Source organism: Mirounga angustirostris, unplaced genomic scaffold (assembly GCF_029215605.1).
Source record: "Mirounga angustirostris isolate CCGP_5_RB_7025 unplaced genomic scaffold, mMirAng1.0.hap1 SCAF_1, whole genome shotgun sequence".
NCBI classification, from domain to species: Eukaryota; Metazoa; Chordata; class Mammalia; order Carnivora; family Phocidae; genus Mirounga; species Mirounga angustirostris.
In genome coordinates, this window is record NW_026991709.1 from 171,403,355 (window position 1) to 171,427,831 (window position 24,477).

Genomic DNA, 24,477 nt, shown 5'->3' on the forward strand with positions numbered 1-24,477 from the left:
AAAAAAAATTGTTTTAGATTTAAGTTTCTTGTCATGTTGGCCCGTATTTAAATACTTGTTAATGAATCGGAATGGTGCTTATTTTCAATCTGAATAACAGTGCCTAGAAATTTTTACTCTTCAAAGATCTGCTCTGGTCTCCCGCTCAGTACCCAACCTCACCCACTTAATCTCTGCTCTTCTGACTTTACCCTCGCTGTGGATTCCACCAGGACTGCCTTTCCCCTTGGTGTGTCAAGAACTCTAGTTAAGGGACACCTGGGTGGCTCAGTCGGTTGAGTGACCGGCTCAGGTCCTGATCTTGCGGTCATGAGATCGAGCCCTGCATCGGGCTCTGTGCTCAGCACCAAGTCTTCTTGGGACTCTCTCTCTCCCTCTTACTGTCTCTCTCTCTCCCTCTAAAACAAATAAATCAATCTTAAAAAAAACAAAAACTCTAGTTAATCCTTCTCAATTCAGAAGTCTCTTGGCTCCTACTGTGCCCCATTCACACCTTTACCGCAACAGTGTTTAACTGGACTACAATTATTCATTTACATTTCATCCTGCCCCTCAGACTATGGATCCACGTTTTAAGAACAAAACCCAACATTTGTTCATATTTATATTTCTAGCACATAACAGATAATTCAGAACTGTTAAATGGGGAAAGGACTACATTTTATATTCAAAGGTAGCTTCCAGTTTTTCTTAAAAATGGTGACTGGTGGTGATTGGGATCTTCATCCTTCTGTTTTCTGTAGGATGTGATGATCATGGCACCTGCATTACTGATTCTGTTGTGGGCTATGGTGATACCGAGAGCAGACTTACTTCCTGATAAAAAATGTAGGTACACCATCTATTAAATTCAGTAGTGTTTCTTTAAAAAAAAAAAAAAAGGACATTACAAAAATGATAGCATTATTTTTTTCCTAAATAATCCCTCAATTAGGAAATTATGTATGGATTTTTTTAAAAGAAGAATATTTACTCTCTTCAGAATACAAACTTTTTCAACACGCTGTACTTTAAGAAAGCAAAGTTGGCTGGAATGCCAATTTTATGCTACACTGGGGAATCATATTCTGCGTGTGGGTGTTTGGGCTCTATGGAATAGAGTTGGAGCTGGTGGCCACATGTGAAATGCCTTCCCATGCAAGGGGTTGGTTACAAGTCCTCACAACCAAAGAATAAAAACTTCCACTACGCTTCAGTTCAGAAACTTGTTGATCTATGGATATGGTATAAGGACAGAGTCTAAGAAAAGAAAGTTATCATATGGTCCATATGTAATGTTGTCTAAGAGAACTTTCTATGATAAGGACACTGTTCTATATCCCCATTGTACAATGGAGTAGACACTATACGTAAGTGACTACAGAGTAGTTGAAATAGGTTCATGCAACTAAGGTAACTTAGTTACCTTACTAGGGTAACTTACATTTATTTTATTTTATTTTTTTAAAGATTTTATTCATTTATTTGACAGAGAGAGAGAGAGAACAAGTAGTCAGAAAGGCAGACAGAGGGAGAGGGAGAAGCAGGCTTCCCGCTGAGCAGGGAGCCTGATGCAGGGCTCGATCCCAGGACCCCGGGATCATGACCTGAGCCGAAGGCAGCGGCTTAACCGACTGAGCCACCCAGGCGCTCCGGTAACTTACATTTAAATAGCCATATATGGCCAGTGGCTACCATAATGGACAGTGTGATATAGACAGAGCCCTATATGTGGCAAGTATAGACGCAGAGTTATAGAAGGCTATTCAAAATTAAAGGTCAGTGGAAATATCCTAACCATGTAGTAAAGGAATAAAAGTCAGTTTCCTAATGGTGTGTACAATATTGTCCTAGTTTTAGGAAACAGTTTAACACGTTGTAGCAACATATGCCAAGGACAAAAAATAATGAATATATCACATATTAACACTATTCTCAGTTGCAGGATTAGAGGTAATTTTTCTTTTTCTTTTTGCTCACCTGTGCTTAAAGGAAAGTTTTTATTTTGAAAACGTGGTTCAAAGAAAAAAAACCTCTTTTCTATTAAAGTCTAAGTAGTTTTGCTCACAAATTGTTTTGACTTTGAATCAAAATGAGAAATAAATTAATTTTACATCAAGAACCAGTACAAATACAAATATTTAAGTACATTCATGTAGTGGAAATAAGAGGTTCGTGAAATAGTAATTATGTTTCATGGACCCTGATATTTTCTATCCTATTTTCTTCCATGTCATTAAAAAAAAATTCTAGCCACAAACCAGTAAGTTTTTCTAGCCAATTTATAGATAATGGCCCTCAGCTTGAAAACTAGAGGTATAAGGAATGATATATTAAAATATTCATATTTCAGTAAAAACCTGTATATGCTATAGGGAAATACCTGGGCAAAGTTAGAAAGATAAGGAGTTAAAAGCAGTTTTTTAAAGCAAATTTTCCAAAATTATTTCAGTATTATACACTCTAATAATCATAAGATCCTTACTCCACACTAAAGTCCTTGAAAAATTTAAAAGTGCTGCCTCCGTACAATTAACATCATGTGGCTCCTTTTCATCACAGCTTTACTTCTCCCACCTGTCAACTTCACCATCAAAGTTACTGGTCTAGCCCAAGTTCTTTTACGCTGGGAACCAAATCCTGATCAAGAGCCAAAGGATGTCGAGCTAGGGTATCACGTGAGAATAAACGCTCCACAAGAAGATGATGTAAGTATTTATTCTGACAGTCGTCTTTATTTAGAGTCACTTTTAACTCTAACTGCATTTTCCCTATCAAATTAACTTTTAAGTTACCAAAAAAAAAAAAAAAAAACCCACAACCGACCCAAGGGTTTTCCATTAGGCTCCAAGCAGAGTAGGGTGTCAGTTGAAAGGACCATGAACTAGTGCTGTGTGTGTTGCTTAGCATTCGACAGTGGCACAGAACCTTTTAACTTTGCCCCGATTCTTTCACCAAGAAAAGAACGTTTAGGGACTTTGGAGGTAAAATGGATTTGATACTTGAAAATAGGCAAAGAGAAAAAGAGAAGAGAGCAGTGGCATAAAATGGGAGGCAGTGGGGTGCTTAACCAGAGAAGCCAAGTTCGAATCCGGCTGCAATCACTTCCTGCCTCGGCAACCTTGGGCCAGTCACTGTACGTCTCAGAGACGCAGCTTTGCCATTTCCCACTGCAGGGATTATGTTAAAGCACCTGATACCTAAGAGATGTGCAGTAAAATGAAATGAAGGGAGAAGCGATTAGTATTAGCTATTTTTTTCAGTCAATATGGAATTCTAGAGAAATTTCCCTTAGAAAGTTACCTCTGGGGAAGAGACTGGGTTTAGAGGTGATGGCTGAAGTGAATGTGAGCCTTAATCATAGTATTTTGTTTGTTTTTATAGGAATGTGTTCATCTATCATTGAGGAATTATTATATATTTTTGTATGTTTTTTTTTTTTTTAACACCCAAATGCTAGAATTGGGTCATTTATTTACTTGCTCATTTTTAAAAATCAACTTCGTTGAGGTGTGAATGGTGTGGAAAAAGCTGTACATATTTACCTAACTCGATGAGTTTGGGGATGAGCAGATATGTACCTGTGAAATCATGCGCTTAATTTTTTTTCTATCCAAACTAGTTCCCTGAATTTTATTTACATGCCATTTAAAAAGTGGAAGAAAATGCCTATTGGATTAAAATAGCTCCCTTAATGCTCTTTCCCTTTTCTGCATCATGACTTGTGGGGTTTATTTTTAGTATGAAACCAGAAACACTGAAAGCAAATGCGTCACCGTTCTTCATCAAGGCTTTTCAGCAAGTGTGCAGACCATCCCATGGAATGGCCACTCCCTGCTGGCAAGCAACTGGGTTTCTGCTGAGCTTAAAGCCCCACCGGGTAAGGCAGGCTCCTAACAGCCTTGTATTGTATTCCTGACTTTGGAGATCAGGCAAAGTTGGAAAAGAAACTGGCTTTTCTTTTCCGTAGTCAGTCAGCTGTTCCTGCCAAGTATTCTTCCTCCTCATCAACATCCTAACCGAGGCTGTGATCACTTATTGTCATAACCCACCCCATTCCATCTGGTGCATCCCTGCAGACATAGCTCACCCTTCTCGCTCCCCTGCTCCCAAGTCACAGGGTCATCAGCAAAATCAGGGCCAATCAGGTCTTTCATAATTGGGCTATAAGACATTTTCTAACCATACCCAACATGATTCCTCTACTTTTCTCAGATTTCTAACATTGGCCGCCCCCCGCCGCCCCCCTCCCCCGTTCCCCCACAGCAGCTTTTTCTTGCCTCAGAGGCTTTGCTCTCTTGGATTCCCCTCTGCCTGCTCTTCTGAATCCTTTCCATACTTCAGAGCACAAAGCAAGTTGCACCTCCTCTAGAAAGCCCTTTTACTTTTCATCCCGTACACTGAAGGAGGCTCTTCCTCCTCAAAACCCACTCATGGGCTGTTACTCATTTGGCATATATGCCATTCTCTTTCACAAATAGCTTTATACCCTGCCGCCTCTGAATGTAAGCCTTTTGGGGGCAGGGATGGTGTCTCATGCTTTACTGGGCTATGGAACAAGCAGTGCACACTTCAGAAGGAGCGTTTCCTCCTGTCCTGTTTGTGGCGTTCTGCACTCTAGGACTTGTCATACCAAATTTAAGGAAGCTGCTGGTGGTTCACAGCAGCCACAACACGGAACATCCCACCATGAAGAAAGAGGATAGGTAGCATCCACTGTCTACACTGTCCTTTGGTGGGAAATTGGGGTTTCTAATACGTAGAATCAGTGATACTTGGGATTAAAGCCTTGGAAACACACACACCCACACCAGGGAAAGAGAGAAGGATCACCATGTCCCAGGTTACGTGAGCGTTCCTAGTAACTGTTGTCTTGGCCCGTCCGGCCCATGGGTAATCATCCAACCGTTGTCTCATCACATCACTGAATGAAAAGGCTGTGTAGCCTCTGAATTGTGTCAATGACCGAGAGCAGCCCTGTGAACATCTTTCTGTTTACTCATTTTAACGTGTTGCGTAGACCATAGAACAGCCAATTCACAATGGCCTTGACTCCAAGTTCAGAGACTAATCCAAGGTAGACATAAGATCACAAATACAGACCTCTGTGTGCCTTACCTTAAACTACTTTCCCACATCTCAGTAACAGGAGTATACCTGTAATGCATCTTTCAGAATTACATGTCTGCAATTCTAATTATTCTCTGAGCATGCCAATATACAGTGACAGGAATGAAAAATTAATTCTCCCCTGAATCAGTCTGAATTCATACCACATGATTCCTTGGAAGAGAGGTGGGAGGCAAACAGATTACAGAAGACTCCAAACTATACTTGGGTGTGGAACATCTGGTCATTTAACACACTGAGTACAAGGCATACATACAAGTCTGTGTACATTTGTTGTATATGAATATAGAGGAAAAAACCTATCTGACGGTGCGTGGTAATAACACAAACTAGCCAGTGTCCCTTTTGTCCAACTTCTCTGCAGACACAAGTGGTCTGTCTTTTCTCCCCCGTGAGCTACACTGGCTGACAGTGATAAATATGAATTGACTTAAACTAAGCTAAACTAAGAGACCCCCTTCTATCATTGGAGATTCAATCGCAAGGCTCCCGCTTTGATGAGGTCCTCCTTGACCCTCAGCCCAAAGTGTTTTTTCCCTCCTGTGAGCAACCACAAGGCCAGTGTCTCCACTATGGTGTGTTCTGAAGAGCCCCCAATTAACATGGTGACAGTGCAGTTTGAAATGAAAATAAGGCTTTCCAGTCAAATAATCTTCAGAAATCCTGGGTGAAATGAACATAATGCGTTTGGTGGAAAATCACAAGATCCCCTTAATATCTTTGCACAGTAAAGCTGACGTCAACAGACTACTGTGCACGGAGTCTCCAAGGAAGTTTTTTTTTTTTTTTTTAAGATTTTATTTATTTATATGAGAGAGGTAGTGAGAGAGAGCAAGAGTCGGGAGGAGAGGGAGAAGCAGACTCCCCACTGAGCAAGGAGCCCGACGCAGGGCTCGATCCCAGAACCCTGGGATCATACCTGAGCAGAAGGCAGATGCTTAACCGACTGACCCACCCAGGCACCCGAGGAAGTGTTGTTTTTCAGTGCTGCTAGAACCCACTTCCTTCGGAGCGGCAATCTATGTTATTCAGGACCATTTGGGTGCGACCTAATGAATCACATAATTCTAGGATGGAAAGTGGCACTAGAGACCTTCTTCTGTCAACTCTCCCGTTTACAGCTGGAAAAACTGAGGTCCAGAATAGTGGGGTTCAAAGTGTCACAGCTCATTGTTGAAAAATGTGGCATTAGAATACCAAGCTTTGAACGACAATCTCTTGTACTGCTCTTTAATTTTCATACAAGTATATCACGCAGACACACTCCCTTAGCCCAAAGTGGCCAGGAAGTTTAATGCCAGAAACTCAGGCTTTGTAATCCTAGCTTCATCCCCCCAGTAAGCTGGCCCTTTGCAAAAAGGTTTCTAGAAATTTATGATAACGTTTACTTTTTCATGGTAAGATGTTCCCAATCACTACAGTTTCAGAGGAAGTGCAAGATTTAAAAGCTGTCATGGCAGTGTTTTGTTCTTATTTTTGACCCTCTTATTGACCATCTAGGGTCTCCTGGAACCTCAGTTGTGAATTTAACGTGTACTACGAACACCACATTAAATAACTATAATCCCTTAAGGCCATACCAAGTTTCTCTTTACTGTACCTGGCTCGTTGGCAAGGATGCCCCTGAGGATACGCAGTATTTCCTCTACTACAGGTAAGTAGCTATGTTTACTTATGAAAAAGCATTGTTGCCTCTCATCTTAAAAACTTATGAGTGTTGCCATTTAGGTATGGCTCCTCGACCGAAGAATGCCAGGAGTATAGGAAAGACACGCTGAAGAGAAATATTGCATGCTGGTTTCCGAGGACTTTTATCAGTGGCAGAGGGAGTGACTCCCTGGCAGTGCATACTAACGGCTCAAGCAAGCATGCTACAATCAAGCCTTTTGATCAGCTGTTTGCTCTGCATGCAACTGGTAAGGTAGACTTAACTCAGAGCTGAAATAACCAAATCGCAGAGTCCCAGCATTGGAAGGGATTATAAAGATCACCCAGTTTGACTAATTTTCCAATGCTAAATGCGATCTGTCCCCTAACAATCACAGGGACCAGCTTTCTCAACCTAGGCACTACTGGTATTCTTGATGGATAACTGTCATGTGGGAGCTGTCCTGTGCCTTGCAGGATTTTGAGCAGCATCCTTGGTCTCTACCTACTAGATCAGTAGCATCTCTCCCCCCCACCCCCCACCCTGTGACAACAAAATGTCTCTCAACATTTCTAAATGTCCCATGGGGGACAGAATCTCTACCATGTGAGAATCACTGAACCAGGGAATGTGAACTCACTGCTGAAGGGAGCAGCCCTTTCTCAGCTCTGACTCATTTCATGAAGTTTCTGCCCATTGGTCCTGTGATGGACTGGTACCAACCCCAAATAATTCTCAACCCTTTCCCCCACAAATGGTTTCAGAGCTAGTCAAAGACAGCCAGCTTTCTCATCCTGAGATTTCTCTTCCCCAAGCTTCCCACCCCCAATTCCTCTTAGGATCATTTACCATTCTGGTCTGTCTCCTCTGGGTGATCCGAAAATGTTTCACTCAGCATATGATTCTCAGATCTAAACGTATTATTTAAAGTTTCATTTGCTCGGTTCTCAAAATAGTCTCCTTCCATCCTAGATACTTGTACTAATGAAACTCATCAAGAGCCTTTCACGTCACATTCTTGTTACTAATGCTCAAGATTTCAATCGTGGCATATTTACTGGTGTGGGCTGTGGAGTCAGGCTGCCTGGGCTTGGATCCTGGCTCCCCCACTGACTAGCTGAGGGACTGTAGAGAAGCTGGTCATTCCTCTGTACCTCAGTCTTCTCATCAGAAAGAAATGGGGAGAAATTAACACTTCCTGCAAGGCTTTTGTGAGAATTAAGTATGTTAATAACCATACAGTGCTTAGAACAATGCCTGGTAATTATACATAATTATAAATATAAAAAATATTATTTAAAGGGACAGGATTTACCTATATCTCTATCAAATGAACTGTTTAAAGAACCATCTCAATGAAGAGGTTATGCAATTCTATTCAATAGTCTATTTCTCAGATGACCTAAAAATGTCACTTTCCTGAAATTTGGTAATAAAAAAATGCTAAGGAAGACCTAGGAAAAAATATTAATATGAAAATGGACACGACCTGATACAGACCACAGGGATTCATTTTCCTGTATGATTTTCATTTCTTTGAGATAAATTCCTCATATTACTAAAAGAAATACATTCTTGGTTAAATTTTTTCTGCTTAGGGAATGGCAGGCTGTGGAACCAATAGGTCCCATTCTTAGCTTATCCTTATGATTCATTAATTGTGAGATCTAAGTCCCATAACCTAAGAGAACAACGCTCACTTAGAAATAATTTCCACCCACATCTCGAAGCTATAAGACAATCAAGTGATAAGTCAGGGAAAAGAACTCTAGAGTTGTAAGTTAAGACAAATGTGGCCCAATCTATTCTTCTTATGCAAGAGAATATTGAAGCTTCCTGCTCCATCTCCCAAACCTGAAAGAAGGCAAAGAAGACAAAATGAAACAAAACTGAAGCTCAGAATGAGGAAATTACTACCCAGGGCCACACACCTGGCTCAGGAGAGGCAGGGCTCAGTGGAAGCTCCAGAGCAATTTCTCTCCAGGTTGAGGCTGACCCTGTTTGGTCCCACTTGAGAAACAGGGATAGTGAGGTGGGTCTTGCAATGAGCTGAAGGGGAAAGGGACTCCACCACTCATTGCCATTTGGAATAGGAATCCTTCAAGATTCCAGTAGAGATCTCTTCAGTGCTACAACGTAGGAGTCATCTGTGAGCCACTGGGGTCTTGTGGATCAGTTAGTTAAATCCCGAGGGTAGATACTTGAGAAGATTGTATCTTAGAAATGCCTTGAGGAGTGTGAGTGGATTGGATTCATCAGCCCAGACTACTGACCTTTCCTTCTCTAACCTAGATCGAGTTAATCCTCCAGTGAATGTCACAGCAGAGATTGAAGGAACCCGTCTTTCTATTCAGTGGGAGAAACCCATTTCTGCTTTTCCAAATCATTGCTTTGAATATGAAGTGAAGATTTACAACACAAGGAAAAATTATTTTCAGGTAATTCTTCAGATCATTCCAATTTTGATGATAGCATTCTCTTAGAAACATTTTAAAAATTCTATTCGGTGATAGCTTGGCAATAACAAGGTCAAAGGTAACTTATATCCACCCAAGTTTTGTAAAAATAAACCAAACTTTACTGTCTTTTTGTGTTGAAGGACAAACTTTTGGTTCAAGATAACACAAAGATCAGATAAAAACTCATGAGCACTACTGTTGGTGTAAATATAAAAAATTTTTTTATATTTTATATAAAATATAAGCAGCCACTGTGGAAAACAGTATGGCAGTTTCTCAAAAAATCAAAAATAGAATTATTGTGTGATCCGACAATTCCACTTCTTGGTATACATCCAAAAGAACTGCAAGCAGCGTCTCAAAGAGAAATTTGCACATCCATGTTCATAGCAGCATTATTCACAAGAGCCAAAAGGAGGAAACAACCCGAGTGTCCCCTGACAGATGATGAGCGGATCAACAAAATGTGGTCTATGCATACAATGCACTGTTGTTCGGCCTTTAAAAGGAAGGGAATTTGGACACATACTACAACCTGGATGAACCTTGAAGACACTGTGTTAAGTGAAATAAACCAGTCACAAAAAGACAAATACTGCAGGATCGCACTTACAGGAGATACCAAGAGTAGTCAAATGCAGAGAGACAGAGAGTAGAATGGTGGTTTCCAGGAGCTGGGGGGAGGGGGGCGTGGGGGCTGTTGTTTCATGAGCAGAGTTTCAGTATTGGAGGGTACAAGAGTGCTGGAAATGGTTGCACAACAATGTGAATGTATTCACCACTACCAAACTGTACACTTAAAAATAGTTAAGATGGTAAATTTTGTTTCCTATTTTTCACTACAACTGAAATATACTCATCAGCACTAAAGAACAAAAAGTTCAAGGGACAAGGAAATGAGAAGCCAGCCAGCATTTATGAAGCATTAGCTCTGGGTCAAGCTTCATTATGCTAATTTATTCCATCCTCCCAATAACTCCATTAAGTCACTCTCATTCCCATTAGGCAGGAAAGTGAGGCAGATTAAGCCACTTGCCCAAAGTCACTAGGCTGGCAAAGCATAGGGAAGTTAGGATCACCACTGGCATCGTACTGACAGTAGGCAAAGCAAGTTCCATTCCATCCAATTTGATTCAACCAATACTTACAAACTGGTTTCTATGTGGGAAGTACAAAGATAAGTAAGATAGTGTCTCTACCATCAAGGGGCCTAAGTCTAGTGGACACACTCACCACGTCACTGGAAGGGCCAACAGAGGTCCAGAGGAGGGGGTGGGCAATGCAAGGCCCACTGAGGGCCCCCGCTGAGAAGAATTGAGCAAAATCATGCCTGGTGACACGGGAAGAGGAGACCAACTTCTGTAGCCAGCGCTTCCCCAAACACCTATGTTGAAAGACTGGCTTTCTTTTTATTTAAATTTCGGATCTAATTTCCAATTTTTAATTAGATTTCTCATTTAATTTCTAATTGTTCTTTTGTAAAATACAATAAAAATGAGAGGCCAGAAAAACCAAATATGCCCAGAAAGAAGCCCAGCGATCATGGGCTTGGATGTTGTGGCAAAGTCAAATTGCTACAAGAGCTCCAACTGTCATTTTGATTTCTGTGTTTCCCTCACTGTGGCTCAGCAATAAACAGCTCCTGACCCACCCCCGTCAGCCAAGCACACTCGAAGTGGCAGGGGGTCTAGGCAGAAGGCAGAACTCAAAGGCTTAAGAGAGCATGGCTCCTCCAGCCAAGTGGCAGTAAGTGAGTCGGCCTGGACAGAAAGCCAACATTGGGATAACAAATCTGGATCCTACACGGGGACTTTTCCCTGAATGACTGAGATTTTGCTTAAAAAAAAAAAAAGCGGTTTCTATTTTTAAAACCACTGCCATAGGGACAGAAAACCACTGAAGGGTTTTATTCAATACAGAAATGCGACTGCATCTGCAAAATCAAAGAATAATTTTGGTAGCAACATGAAAGCTGGATGCATGGGGAGGGGGCCATGTGGACATAGGCATGTGGGGTTAATGGCTCTGGCAAATGGCCAAGCAAAAGATAACAAGACAAATGGGGCGGGGCGAGTAAAAGAAACACACCCAGAGGAACGGAAGATGTAGGTGTCAGGGCTGCATCTCTGGTCTGGGGCATAAAGGATTAGGTGAACGGTATGGACACTGACCAGTAGAGAGAGTAATGTAGAAAGGCTCATTTGTGAGGAGACAGCCTCGTGTAACACTGGACAATGTTAGCCCAAATTCCCTGTGGCAAACTAGCATTTCCTGAGTCCCCGTTATTGTATTGAACTAACCAACATTGCTGTTTTTGCTCATCAAAGATGGGTTGAATATTGGCAGTTTTCATAGGATTCAACCCAATACACCCTTAAACGTGGAATTACAAAGGTACGGTTTAGTTCAATAATTCGTGCTCAGGTGTTGTTATTCCCATTTTATAGATGAGAAAACAGGCTCAGAGAGGTCAAGGAATTTGCCTTGCAGGTAGTTTGGAGCATAGGATTCAAGCCCAGCCCTTCCTAGATTCAAGGACTCTGCTCTTTCCTCTTTATCATGGCGCCCCCGCAGGCTCCAATTATTTGAGACATTCCTATACATCAGCGTTCAGCAAACCTTTTTTTTTGGTAAATGGCCAGATATTTTAGGCTTAGCAGGCCATTTGGTTTCTATCACAATCACTCAGCTCTACCACTGTGGAACAGAAGCAGCCATAGATAATAGGTAAACAAATAGGCATGGGTGTGTTCCAGTAAAACTTTACCTGTGGATACTGAAATTTCAGTTTCATGTGTCATGAGATACTCTTTTGATATTTTTCAATCATTGAGAGATATAGAAACCATCCGCAGCTTGCAGGCCCTACAAAAAGAGGCAGCGAGCCAGACTGGCCCACACGTTGTAGTTTGCGGATGCCTTCTGCATAGGATGGAACCCAGGTGATATCGTTGAGTAATTTGACCACAATATGGAGGGACGAGATGAGGGGGATTATGCGTTCTACTATCGGCCACTCCAGTCACTTCATCTGGAAACATCAGCTGGGCCCAGATAAATCATCTAGACGTTATGGTTGACTTTTTCTTGATTTTGGTTACGAGATTGCTTACCCCAGAGGGTAGCTGCCGGCACATCCATAACGAAGCCTTCTAGAATAAACTAATCAATGTATGTCCTGTGGATTTTAAATGGGTCAGGTAACAGTGAGTCACATTACTTAGGTACGGCCTTCCATTCTTCCATTCTGATAACTGACATTACTTAAATTACGTGTCCAGAGATTCTTATAACGCTAATTTTTTCCTCATTTAGACAGAAAAAATGACGACGAATACATTCATCTCGATAATTGATGATATTTCTAAGTATTCCGTTCAAGTGAGAGCAGCAGTGAGTTCTGTGTGCAGACAGATGGGGTTTTGGAGTGAGTGGAGCCAACCTGTATATGTGGGTAAGTCTCTTCTATTTTAAAGCGAGCGACCTTCCTCATGGTTAAAACCGATAATCCTGGAAAGTGAACACATTCATTCATGGACCCAAAATGCCTCATCTTCTGTCAGTCTACTGCCCTTTTGACCATTGCCGTGCTCTCTCGGCTTCAGACGGCGATCCCATAACCTGGAGGGTATGGCCTTGCACCTTGAAGACAGAAAATTCACAGCCTGTGTTTGTCATTACCTGGGCGTACTGGGTTTCCATCGACGTTTTAGGACAGAGGTAGACAGTGAAAAAGCAACTAACCTATCTCTTTTGTGCGCTGCAACTATGCAGCCTGAGGATGTGGACGAATGTGGTTAAGTGTTACGTGAGATCTACGAGAACTCGGAACAGTGGAAGGAACACGGGAGTCGTACTTCCATAGCACAGATGTAATACCCAGCTTTGGTACGTAATGACCGCATTCCCTTGGAAAAATCCCTTCTGACTTTGCTTGGGTTCCCAGGACAAAGCACATAATATCCACCTCACCTGCCCCACAGGGTACTATGAAATAAAAAATAATGACCGTAGCTAACATTTATTGATGGCTGTTTGCCACGCACTGCTAAATGCTTCACGTGCATTACCTTCGTTAATCTTATCAACAAACCTATTTTGCTTTGAAAGTTTAGGCAATTTGCTTAACTCTGCATGCCCAGCGAGTGGCAGATATGGGATTCAAACTGAGGTTGGCAGAATCCAGCTCCAGAGCTCTTAGATATAGGCCACGGGTGACAGGATTCTACAAGCTGCAAAGTGCTGAACAAATTAAACAATTATGAGATCCTGGGAGCTAACTTTGTGGTTATGGCTGGGCGAGCATTTGAATGTTATCTCTCACTCATCCTCTGGGGCATTCAATGATCGTTTGAAGAGGTACTTAAGGAGAGCTGTCTTTCAGGCCTGTTGTAAAATTTTCTATTTAAGTCATTCACTTAGGCTAATGGGTGGGTCTTCAGGAAATTCGTGGGCAGTGACCCATTAGATTATGAGGATGTGAGTCAGATTAGAAATGTATCAGGTAGATTTCCATGGAATGATGGGTGAGATCAGAAAAGGCCTAAGAACTGCAGAGTGGTTGTGAGTCTGCCAGGGGGATGGCCATGAAGAGCTGCAGAGTTTGCAAAGGGGGACGGCACCCGCTAGAGTTGTGCAACACACAATCAGCACAGCCTTATGGGAGGGCCCCCAAATCACCCCACTGGAACTCAGAGGGGCAGCGCAAGCCTTCCTGGGAAGAGGGACAGGAAAGAAGGATAAAAGGACCCAAGATTGGGCCAAGTGCACCTACTTCCCAATTCTGCCAAGACCAATCTTCCCTGCCTCTTCTTCTCCCTAGGCTGATGCCCCGACCTTGTTCCCTGGACCCGGCACACACAGGACCTCCCTCCACACTGTTGCTTCTGCACAGAGTGGATTCGCTTTGCTCACCAAGATCAAAACAAACAGAACATTAATCAGTCCCAGGAAATTTTTAACAAGATTATTCCTTTTATCAAATGCCTGTGATAGAAGCTTAATTTTCATTACTTACATTTGGTCACATTTTTTTGAACGGTGTATGTTATTCCCCAAGGGCACAAAACTTGTTGGCTCCGAATTACTGATATTTCTGAGCGTCTCCCCAACATTACTACACATAGAGCTTCAGAGATTTTTTTTAAATGCTGTCCAAGGACTTCAAACCAGCATGATGGAAACCAAAAGGAGAACCCTAGTTAAGAAGCCAGTTCTGCTTTCTGAGTGTTTGAAGTTCAGGTCAGCGTTGACCGTAGACGGTTTAGAACTTACAGAGCAAAAGAGACCAGATCAGGAAATCTAGGTTTTAGCCATGACTCTGTCAATGTCTAGCTCGCTGACCCAAGCAAGAGATAGCAAAAGATAACACCTCATGAGCCAAGGAATCAGAGCCAGCTTCGCATGCTGTGTTGTGAAGGATTCTCAGGCTACGTGCCTCTCAGGAGTGGTGATCTGTCACCCCCGGCAGGGTACAGAGTGGTGATGAGTATGCCCGGCATTTGCCACCCCTGACTGGCGATCCATGCCTAACCTCTCTTGGTCCCAGTTCCCTCACCTCAAAATGTGAAAGCTGCCCCCCAAGTTTCTTCTACACTCCCTCAGCCCACCACAAAAGTGCTGAGAGTGAAATTGTGATCCATAATGAGAATTTATTTTAAGCTTTTTAATTTATTATTCACTCTCCACTTTAGAGCTCTCCTCCCATTATTATTTCCTAAATAACAGCTTCCTAGTTTGTAACTAGGCTCATTATAATTGCCCCCCAGGTATACCTCACTGCCATTATCTATGGCAAATCCCATTTCATTTACTGCCACCCTTTTCATAAGATGAGCTGATTAATATTACCACTCACCTTACAAATCCATCGTTTCTAGAATTTACTCCCCTGCTCAGTTTAGGATCATTAGTGAATTTAATCAATGCAGACTTTCCATTTTCATCAAGATGATTAATAAACATAATAGGAAGTCCGGGCCCCTCTGGGATATGTTGCATGGCTCTTCCTTACCCCTTGAGGATGCAACCATAATTATGCTCAGCTTGCAGTCTCTCAGGCAATTTTGTCGCTACATTCATTTCCTTTAGACAACCTTCCTCCTCTCCTACCTTGTGTGTATGGCGCCCTGAAGCCCTCCCCTTCCATTGTCACTCTGCAGCCCCACTCAAATATCATCTCGTTCTCACGTATTATTAAGTCTATCTCCTTTAATGTAAGGAAATGGAGACCCAGAGATATTAAATAAATCAGTAGTTACCCAACAGCCCAGAAGTGGCTATTAATAGCTAATTTTCTCAAATAGGTGACATATTCGTCAATTGGTGAAGTGGAATAGATTCAATTCACTCATTAACCCACGATAGCCCAAGGTTATTCAATAGTGAGACCCAGGAAGACTAAGTTTTGGCAGTGAGAGGGTCCAGCCGGCAAGGGCCCTGAATCTCGGCCCTAGATGGGCCCTCCCGTGCTAGGATTTCCAGCATATGCAACATGTTTGTTTTCAAATGGAAATAGCGGTTGGTTTCATTTTTATCAATACTCGTTATCAACTGCCCTTCCTCAACTGGCCTCTGTCTTAAGAGCTAACTTCCACTTTTCACATGTCTTTCTCCTTTTTAAGACTGTCTTAACTTCCGGATTCTTCTGTTCCTTTATTATCTCTGCTGTCTGTTTATTTAAACCTCTTCTCTCCTAACCCTGGTCCTATGAAGCCTTCCATTTGCTCCAGTCCATCATCTCTCTCCTCCTACCCTGTCCATGAAGCTCACACAGCATGCATGAAAAAAAGCAATTATGAAAATTAAATGCCCTACAGCTATAGCCTTCCCTTTGGAAAAGAGCGCTTGTTATATGAGTCTACCCTGTGCTTCTTTCCTGCCGTGTCACTGGTCAGGCTCGGTCCTTCTGAGACCTGCTTATCAGAGATGGGTCTTAACTGCAATCACAGGCATGGCCCTCCAAACCAGCGATTGGGTTTGAATCTGACTTCACTGAAGGCCCTATCTGAAGGCCACCATCTGTGTCATGACAATACCAGGTACCAATTAAGAAAAAAAAACAAACACCTTTTAATTTAAAGATTTCCTTAGGCTTGAGATATGCAGCATTTTTACCTCCGGGAGTAGAGCAAAGTTTCCCCGCGGTCCTCTGTTGCCTTCAGAGGCTTCTCTTTCCACAAGACGAGTTAGTCAGAGGAAATCTGGGCTTTAGCTCTCCTGTCACAGTTTGGGGCAATGGTTGGGGGTACTGGTTCTTAGAGTCACGTGACCCAGCCTAGAGCCTGTAAGGACTTAATGAAAGTAGGCTGAGGCAGAAGATCAGGGATATGTTTAAGAATTTGGGTTGAGATGGAAGTAGGGTTCCCACAGGCAACTCTTGTTGCCTTTGTCCTCCGACTAGACTTTAAGAGGCTGTGAATAGTTGCGGAACCAGATACATTGGCCCAGGTCACCTGGACTCTCCTGCAGCCTCACCCTCAGCCCTGGACACACCTCCTGCGCTCTCTCCTGGGTGGTCCCCGTAGCCTGAAGGACAGAAGAGGACTAGCTAGAAGGGAGCTTTCAGATTCTGTCTCCATCTGTCAGGAGCAGGGCATTTTACTGTGTTTTCTGGCATGGACACCTCTAGTGGTGTCCACACTGACCTTCCGTGCATGAATCCCACCCCACGAAGGGCCCAGCAGATGGGCTCAGAGGAAGGAAGGACTCGACTGTTGAGGCAGGCACTGTGCTAGGCACATTCACCTATGGTATCTTGTGTATCTATTTATTTGACAGAGACAGACACAGCAGGAGAGGGAACACAAGCAGGGGGAGTGGGAGAGGGAGAAGCAGGCCTCCCGCAGAACAGAGAGCCCGATGCGGAGCAGGGTGCCCGATGCGGGGCTGGGGCTTGATCCCAGGACCCTGGGACCATGACCTGAGCCGAAGGCAGACGCCCAATGACTGAGCCACCCAGGCACCCCTCTATCTTGTGTATCTTCACAAACAAAGGATTTCCTTAATTACGTGGATTTACAGATTATGTGAAAAAAGATGCAGAGAAGTTAAGGAAATGCCCAAAGTGACAGAGCAAGGAAGTAGTAGACCTGGGTCTGGAACCAAAAGCCATAGGACTGGCTCCCCACCCTGTCATGCGTTCACATCCCAGAGGTCTTGGTGCCAGCGAGGGAAAGAGAGTCAGGAAGATGGGCAGTGGGAGCTGGGGTTTGTGAAAGGGTGACGCTCTACCAGCCCACGATCAAGTTGTCAGTAATTTCATTTTAACGTAGACCCTTGAGGATTAGGACCCTACATGCCTTGTGTTCCTAGTATCTGGATTATTTGGTGCATTCCTTTCCCCTCCAGGGCTGAGCTCATTACTCTGCATTCTGAGAATTCTGACAGCCCTCGAATTTTAGTCTTGCTTTGACGACTTAGGGAAATCCTCTTGATTCTTCAGTTCTGACACAATGTGTTTAATTGCAATTATAATGACTACTATTTATTAAGCACCTATTATGTACTAGCACCGGGCTGACGACTTTACGTCTACCAACTCCTTCAGTCCTTATCCCCATTTTACAAAGCAGGCAGCGCAAGCTGGAGAGGACACCTGCTCAAGGTCGTCTTGGGGGCGAGTAACAGAACCAGGCTGACACCCTTCTCCCCCTCGTTTCTTATTTGTATGCGATGCCCGCAGCCGGCTTGCAATGGTGCTTCCTAGCCGGCTAACCGAACAGGCCCAGCAGCCCCTTAGGGAACAAAGTTCCGCGTGCCTGGGAGTACGGGGAGCGCTGTGTAGGAAAGCCTGCAAAGCAGAGAACAGCAACAAGTTCTCTAGTCCACTTCAGCGCGCCTGGTCCCGCGAGGAGTAAGGAACAGCCCCGCAGCGAGCTCTCTGGTGAATCCCGAACACACGGGGGCGCACGAGTGCACAGTCTCCATTTCCTCTCCGTGTTTCAGTCTACTTGAGCCCCGTTTCCACAGAGGAACACGGGGCACGTTTTGTCTGTCTTGCTCTGGGCCCTGGACTACCCTGAGTTTTGTCCACTGGGGCTGCACTTACTGCCCTCTTTTTTTCTCCCTAAACCAGGTGAACCCCACAGCCCACTTGACGGCCGCCTCAGAAAGCTCCCCCGGCTAAAGGGCCGCTTCTGACTTTCGCTTGCATTGGGAGCCCGTGGCCTGGTTTGGGGGCCGCTGGTGAACGATGCCACAGCCTCTCCTTGCAACGAGAGGCGAGCCACGGGCAGCTTCGTAGGCGGACGCATGCGTATCCTCTCCGTGTCCTGGCAGCTGGTGGTGCCGCTTGCCTCCTCCCAGCACCCGCTGGTTCTATGAACACAGAGCAGGGCTGCTTCATTGGAAGAGTCCCATCAATTTACCAATTAGCTCCTTCCCCTTGAAACCTATTGTTAAGTCTGAAGTCAGATTCAAAGTCAATATGGAAGCACTGAGAGCCATACATGCATGGACAGTTTAAGGTGGAACGGGCTTGCACGCCAAATTGACCCTCCTCGGAGTTATTAGCCCGAGCTCCATAGATGCCAGATTCATGCGCCAAGAGGGGCCGCAGCATCGGGGGAGGGGGCTGGGGTGGCGGGAAGCGATTGGACTAAGCTCCAGAAACAGCCAGATGCGGATGAAGGGATTAAGTCGGGTCTGGTGCCTGGGTTTTTGTCCACCCACCCACCATCCCATTCCCTCCCCGTCCCATGCGGCGTCCCACCCCCACCCCACAGGCTGCCACGTCACAGACAGCAGAATTTTCAGCAGCTGGTTTGTTCTCAAGGTAAAATGGGTGAGAGGTCAAAAATGATAGCCAAGGTCACCAGAAGCCGGACAGCTGAGCTCCCAAATGCTCTAAGTTGACAATGTCAGAGGAGCATCCAGGAATGCGGTGGAGGGTCTGGAGGGCTTCTCCTCCTTAGAAGGACCGACGGTGTGACTTCCTCTGCATAACTAAATAGCAGGGCCCTTCAATTTCTTGAAAAGAAACATCTGTGGCTTCCGTTTTAGGGTAGGAAAGGCATTCTCCTTGAGTCAGAGAAAAGATTCAAGTTATCTGGAAGTCATTTTTCTTAAGAAAATCTCCAAGGCCAGAAACCCCAGAATTCAAATTAATGATATATTCAGGGGCCTCCCAACTTTTCAGTATTGAAATTTTTTATCACTTTGACCCAAAGGACATATGTACTGCCCTTGGGGCCTGTTCCCTTTTTCTACCTTCAGTGAAATCAGAGTCGATGCTAACTTTAATTCACTCATTTATCTAACTGACTCAAGACTTTTGCATTAATAATTAAACAGTAGATAATCCACAAGTAATTTCCATTTGGCGGTGAGTATGTGAAAGCTTTTCCTTGTACTAAATTTACCTGCCTGTTTATGTTTTCTTCATGGTAGCGCTGACCTTGGCTCTCTCCTCTGGGGCTGAGCTCTGTTCTCACTTGGTGGTAGGGGGGTCTTTCTAAAGCGCATCAGGAACACTGCAGAAGCCAGGCCAGGAGAAATGACTCATTTGCCAACTCCCTCCAGGCAGCGACCATGACTTTGCTTCCCACGTAGCACCTTGCATGCATCAATAACTTTTTTTGACTGAATGAAATAAAATCAGATGCCTTTGTATTTTTTGCTAATTCAGTGAAAAGCTTTGTTTATCAAAGTGAGAGCTGAAGTGAATAACTGGAGAGTGGCTTAACTGAAAAGATTTTTGTAATCATGGTCAGAGGTGAACGGTACTATTATCAGCGCTCGGCATATCTGACTAGGAGGTATTTCACAATTTGAGACACAAATGGGACCAAGTGTGTGACCCTGATAATATTTACAACATGTCTTTTTTTCTGCGGGGCCTACACTTTACCTGTTAAACCTGGTTGTAAGCAGGATAACTTTTTTTCTGCTGACATACCCCTTGCTAAATTTATATCCCATGCATGGAATAGGAGTCTGGAGTTTCTGAATGTACTTATTAAGGTACTTGAACAACGGTTAAGAGCATAGAATGGTGCGTTCCAGAAATGGGGAAATGAAGCAGAAAAATCCCTTATTCAGGACATCAGACTGGGGAATAAAGCTAGATGGCATTTGACGGTATTAGTTCATCCCAGTTGCTCTTTACATTAGCTATGAACCAGTGCAATAAAAACTAGGTTTAACAGGATGCTCAGTCACAACCCACGCCACTGAGTATTAGTTCTAGAACCTTTCAGTGTCTGTGGCATTTGGGAAAATAAAAGTTTTCCTCCTTATCACTTTTTTTTTAATCATTTTACAAAGTATGACTAATGCCTCTTTGTAAAATAATACGTATAAATACCCAAAACTTGGGGCGCCTGGGTGGCTCAGTCCATTAAACCTCTGACTCTCAATTTCGGCTCAGGTCATGACGTGAGGATCGTGAGATCGAGCCCTGCATTGGGCTTTGTGCTGGGTGTGCAGTCTGCTGTGGGTTCTCTCTCTCCCTCTGCCCCTCCTCCCCTGCTCCTGAGCATGCTCTTTCTCTCTCTAAAAAAAAAACAAAAACAAAACCTTAAAACTTAAAAAAGATACAATGGTCATAGGTTTTTAATAAAGTGATTCAGTCCCAACTGCATGCAGCCTGAGGACATCAGGGGGAATGCTAGTTTGCAATGCAGCCCCCTCCTGTTGGAGTGCAGCCCACCAACTTAGCTATGTCCAACCATGGGGACCCCACAGTGAAAGAGTGCTTCCCTGCAGGGAAGTGGTATCCAGCTGGGAAGATGACTCTCGGGAGAGTGTTCAGTGATAGGGAAATGCTTAGGATGTCTTAAGTGGAGCTCCTGTCTGGGCCGTTTGTGTCCTCAGTTTGGGGATGATGGGCAGTGGAATGGGATCCCTGCATCATGGTTAAGAGCATTACAGCTCAGCCATTCCCAGGCTTGGATCCCAGCTCCCCCTGCGAGCTGTGTCCTCAGTGGACTGAGTCGGCCCTTCTCCGCTCCGGTTTCTCCATCTGCCAAGTGAGGATAGTGGTACCCACCTTGACACACTGTTGTGAGAATTACACTAAAATGCATGCTGAGCACCTTGCATAGTGTCTGGTACCTATGAACACTGAGAAAAAAATGAAAAAGTATGTACAGAAAATATGCTGTTAGTTACTTCTGATTACTGTTTTTATTTTGTATACTTTATGACAATTTTCAGAACTTCAGCAACACAAACGACTACTTTTCTAAAAATCGATTGTGTCAAAGGTAAGTACATAGGAAATGACAGTGGCCTGGATGGAGTCAGTGGTATTAGAAAGAAGCTGACTTGGCACAGATCTTAAGGATCATGTATTTCAACTTGCTTGTTTTTATGGACGAGGGAATGGAGGCCCAGAATGGCGACCTCCACTGGAGGCTGAGAAGAGAAACCAGATTTCCACACCAGGCAAGGATGCATGCATGGGACAAAGGCAGGCCTCTCTTACTTTTATGAGTGGGTATGATGTGATGATGTAAACTTAGTCCGTGGAGAAAGGCTGCAGGGCTGTAGAGAATAGTAAGAATCAGAGTGACTTCCAACGATCCCAGTAGGGAGACCATCATGGGGAAGTCAGTGAGAGAAGGCGTTCTGATGTGAAGGAGAGCATAAGCTTAATTTTCAATGTTGTCAGCTTGGAGGAACATCTAAGTGGGTTTCACCTAGGGGCAGTTTCAGATCTACAAGTGGAGCTGTGTTGTTAGGGATGGGCCAGGAATAAAGACCAGGGAGAAGAACGCACGGAATTCAGAGATGCAGCTCTGTTCAACAAGCTTTCCAGTGGAAAAGACCCAAGGGTCCAGAGCTGAGCTGAGAGGGTCAGTTAAAATTAAAAAGGGAAGAAGGAAATGCCACTGAGAAAGGGCAATATTGGGTAAAAGAGCCAATGACTTGGTTTCAAGGTAGGCGCAACCATCATGTCTGAAATTCACGAAGGAGGTCAGGCAAAATAGTTGGAAAAAGAAACCACGTGTCCTTTGGATTTGACTAGGAGGCAGCCACCAGCAAATAAAAAAGCAGTTTCTGAGGTGGGAAATGAAGCAGCCTGAATCCCTTATTCAAGAAATTAGGCTGGGAAATAAAGTAGGAAGGTATGTGATGATAGTTGGGAGAGATGGCAGAGCAAAGTAATGGCTTATTCGAGATAAAGGACTCTATGAATATTTGAAAGCAGAAGGGAAGAAATGAAGGAGGAGAGATTAAAGGTTTGGTAAAGTAGAAGATAAATCCCAAATAGAGTTCTAAAGAGGCAAAAAAGCAAGAGATCAAGGCAAAGTTGGACTCACTAGCATTAAATCCTCAAGACATCTCTCCCTCTTAATACGTTGAATGTTTTAAGTTTGAAGTTATGTTGGAGCTTTCAGAAGGCTTAGGATATTTACAAGGACTTGAAAGTTCCACTTCCTCACTTTTCATTTTATAAAAGAAACAATTAATGGCAAACTGAGGTTTGGGGCCCTTTTCTTCTGGTGCAGTGTAGTTTGACCATCCCCCACACACTTAGCGCAGCCGGCTTTAAGTCATTACCTATGTCATTATTTGCTTAGAGCCTTTCTTCTTCAATGGATCTAAGTAGCACACAGGGAGAGCCCACATGTGTGCTTTTAACCCAGCTCCCAGCAACCTGTGCAGTGCCAAACATAGAAACGGAGTCTAGTATTTATTAAACGGGTGAATAAAGGAATGAATTAGTGAGTGGCCTCTCCCACAGAAAGCAAACTAGTATCTAGGGAGATAAGGCAAGATTTGCCTTATTCTCTGGAAGTGAATCAGGCAGTTTAACAGGTGCATTACCTCTTTAAAAACCATGGGGTTAAGGACCTGGGGCTTTTCCTGAAAGCATTTCTAGTACCTTAAAAAATAATCACACATCCCAAAGATATCATCAAAACTAATAGAAGAATCTGTCCTTGAATGCAGATGAGAAGCAAATTTAACTGGAGCGTAAGATGGTATGCAACATATTTATATTGACTTAATGGCAATTTGCTTCTACTTTCCTATCTGTGAAATGGGAATAATGGTTAGGGGGTATTGAGCATAATTAAGATTGCAAAGTACTTCTAGCAGAGTCTGATGCCTTTAGGGTTAACTCTGAGTATTATTCCATCATTTACTTCCTCTACAACTTAAGTTTCCAACTTTATATACTATTTTTATTATGATGCAATTAGATTACTAAGAGGGCTTATCTTTTATAGCTTTTTTATCTAAAAACCTTACTACTCACCCAAAGCTGATAAGCTTCAAGATTCAGGAGGCAGTATTACATCAAGTGTGGTCCATAAATATCTGCGGGCTGACTAAATAATGTTTTAATATTAAAAGTGGCTTCATTTCACCCTCATGAAAAATCTCAGGCTCAGGAAGGCTAAACTACTTGCCCAGCCTCACCCAGCATTGGCAACTCAAACCCAAGCTTTCTGATGCCTGCCTCTAGTCATTTCATATATCTGCAGCTGATTCTAGCTCTGATTTCTTTCTTTTTCCATCAGGAAATGATGATCAGAAGCCCTCCACAGAATGGTTTCTCATCGTGCTTATGGCAACCATCTGCTTCATTGTGTTAATTTTCACCCTCATCTGTAAAATGTAGGTATATTTTTTTATTTCCATGTTTCCAATGAGGTCTGAGTATGGAATTTTTACACTTGTGCCCTGCATCCACTAGGGTGCTTGTTACCAGATGGGATTTACAGTGCTTTGGTGTCTTCTGTACCGCCTTTCCAAGATGAGTATGGACCGAATTAAAAAGTGAGAAACATCCTTAGGTGATTTATGGAAACCAGACAGAGCACAACACAGCCCCTCAGCCATTACACACCCTTCTTGAATTCGACAATGTATTCATTGCTGTGAAGCCTTTTACTTTCATGTTCTTTTTACTCCTTTACTGCCTTCCCACTCAGTATTTGGTGTTCTTAGTTGAGCCACTAGCAGACTCCTTCTATAGCTTGGGTGAAGGAAGGCAGCCCCCTAGAGACTGAAATCACCCCAGTGCCTCCCATGGTATGATCTCTAATTAGGAGGTGCCAACTCCTACCCATACTCTTTGTTCACCCAGTCCCTGAGTGGCTGATTGTCCTTTGGTCAAACACAGATTGTAGAAAGGTGATACAGATCTGCTGACCAATCCTCGAGCCTGCAAATGGCCCCATAAGAACTCCTCATCCACTTTGGCATTCAGTAAGGCAAAGTGCCATTTAGGAGGCTTAAGAACATGCTCTGTCTCAGTCCTTTCATAATTTAGAAAATTACTTAGGTTTTAAAGAGCTTCATTAT

At 43.5% G+C, this 24,477-nt stretch overlaps 1 protein-coding gene across 1 annotated transcript in view; it reads left to right on the top strand.

Moving 5' to 3' along the window:
- IL5RA (interleukin 5 receptor subunit alpha) overlaps positions 1 to 24,477 on the top strand; it is a 33,829-nt gene that overhangs the window by 3,565 nt on the left and 5,787 nt on the right. Inside the window, exons 2-9 of the mRNA XM_045863783.3 lie at positions 744 to 828; positions 2,542 to 2,687; positions 3,721 to 3,859; positions 6,610 to 6,763; positions 6,838 to 7,025; positions 9,050 to 9,195; positions 12,532 to 12,670; positions 23,691 to 23,787. Coding sequence (XP_045719739.1) covers positions 750 to 828; positions 2,542 to 2,687; positions 3,721 to 3,859; positions 6,610 to 6,763; positions 6,838 to 7,025; positions 9,050 to 9,195; positions 12,532 to 12,670; positions 23,691 to 23,787 — 1,088 coding nt within the window. The 5' untranslated portion in view covers positions 744 to 749. The remainder of the gene's footprint in view (positions 1 to 743; positions 829 to 2,541; positions 2,688 to 3,720; positions 3,860 to 6,609; positions 6,764 to 6,837; positions 7,026 to 9,049; positions 9,196 to 12,531; positions 12,671 to 23,690; positions 23,788 to 24,477) is intronic.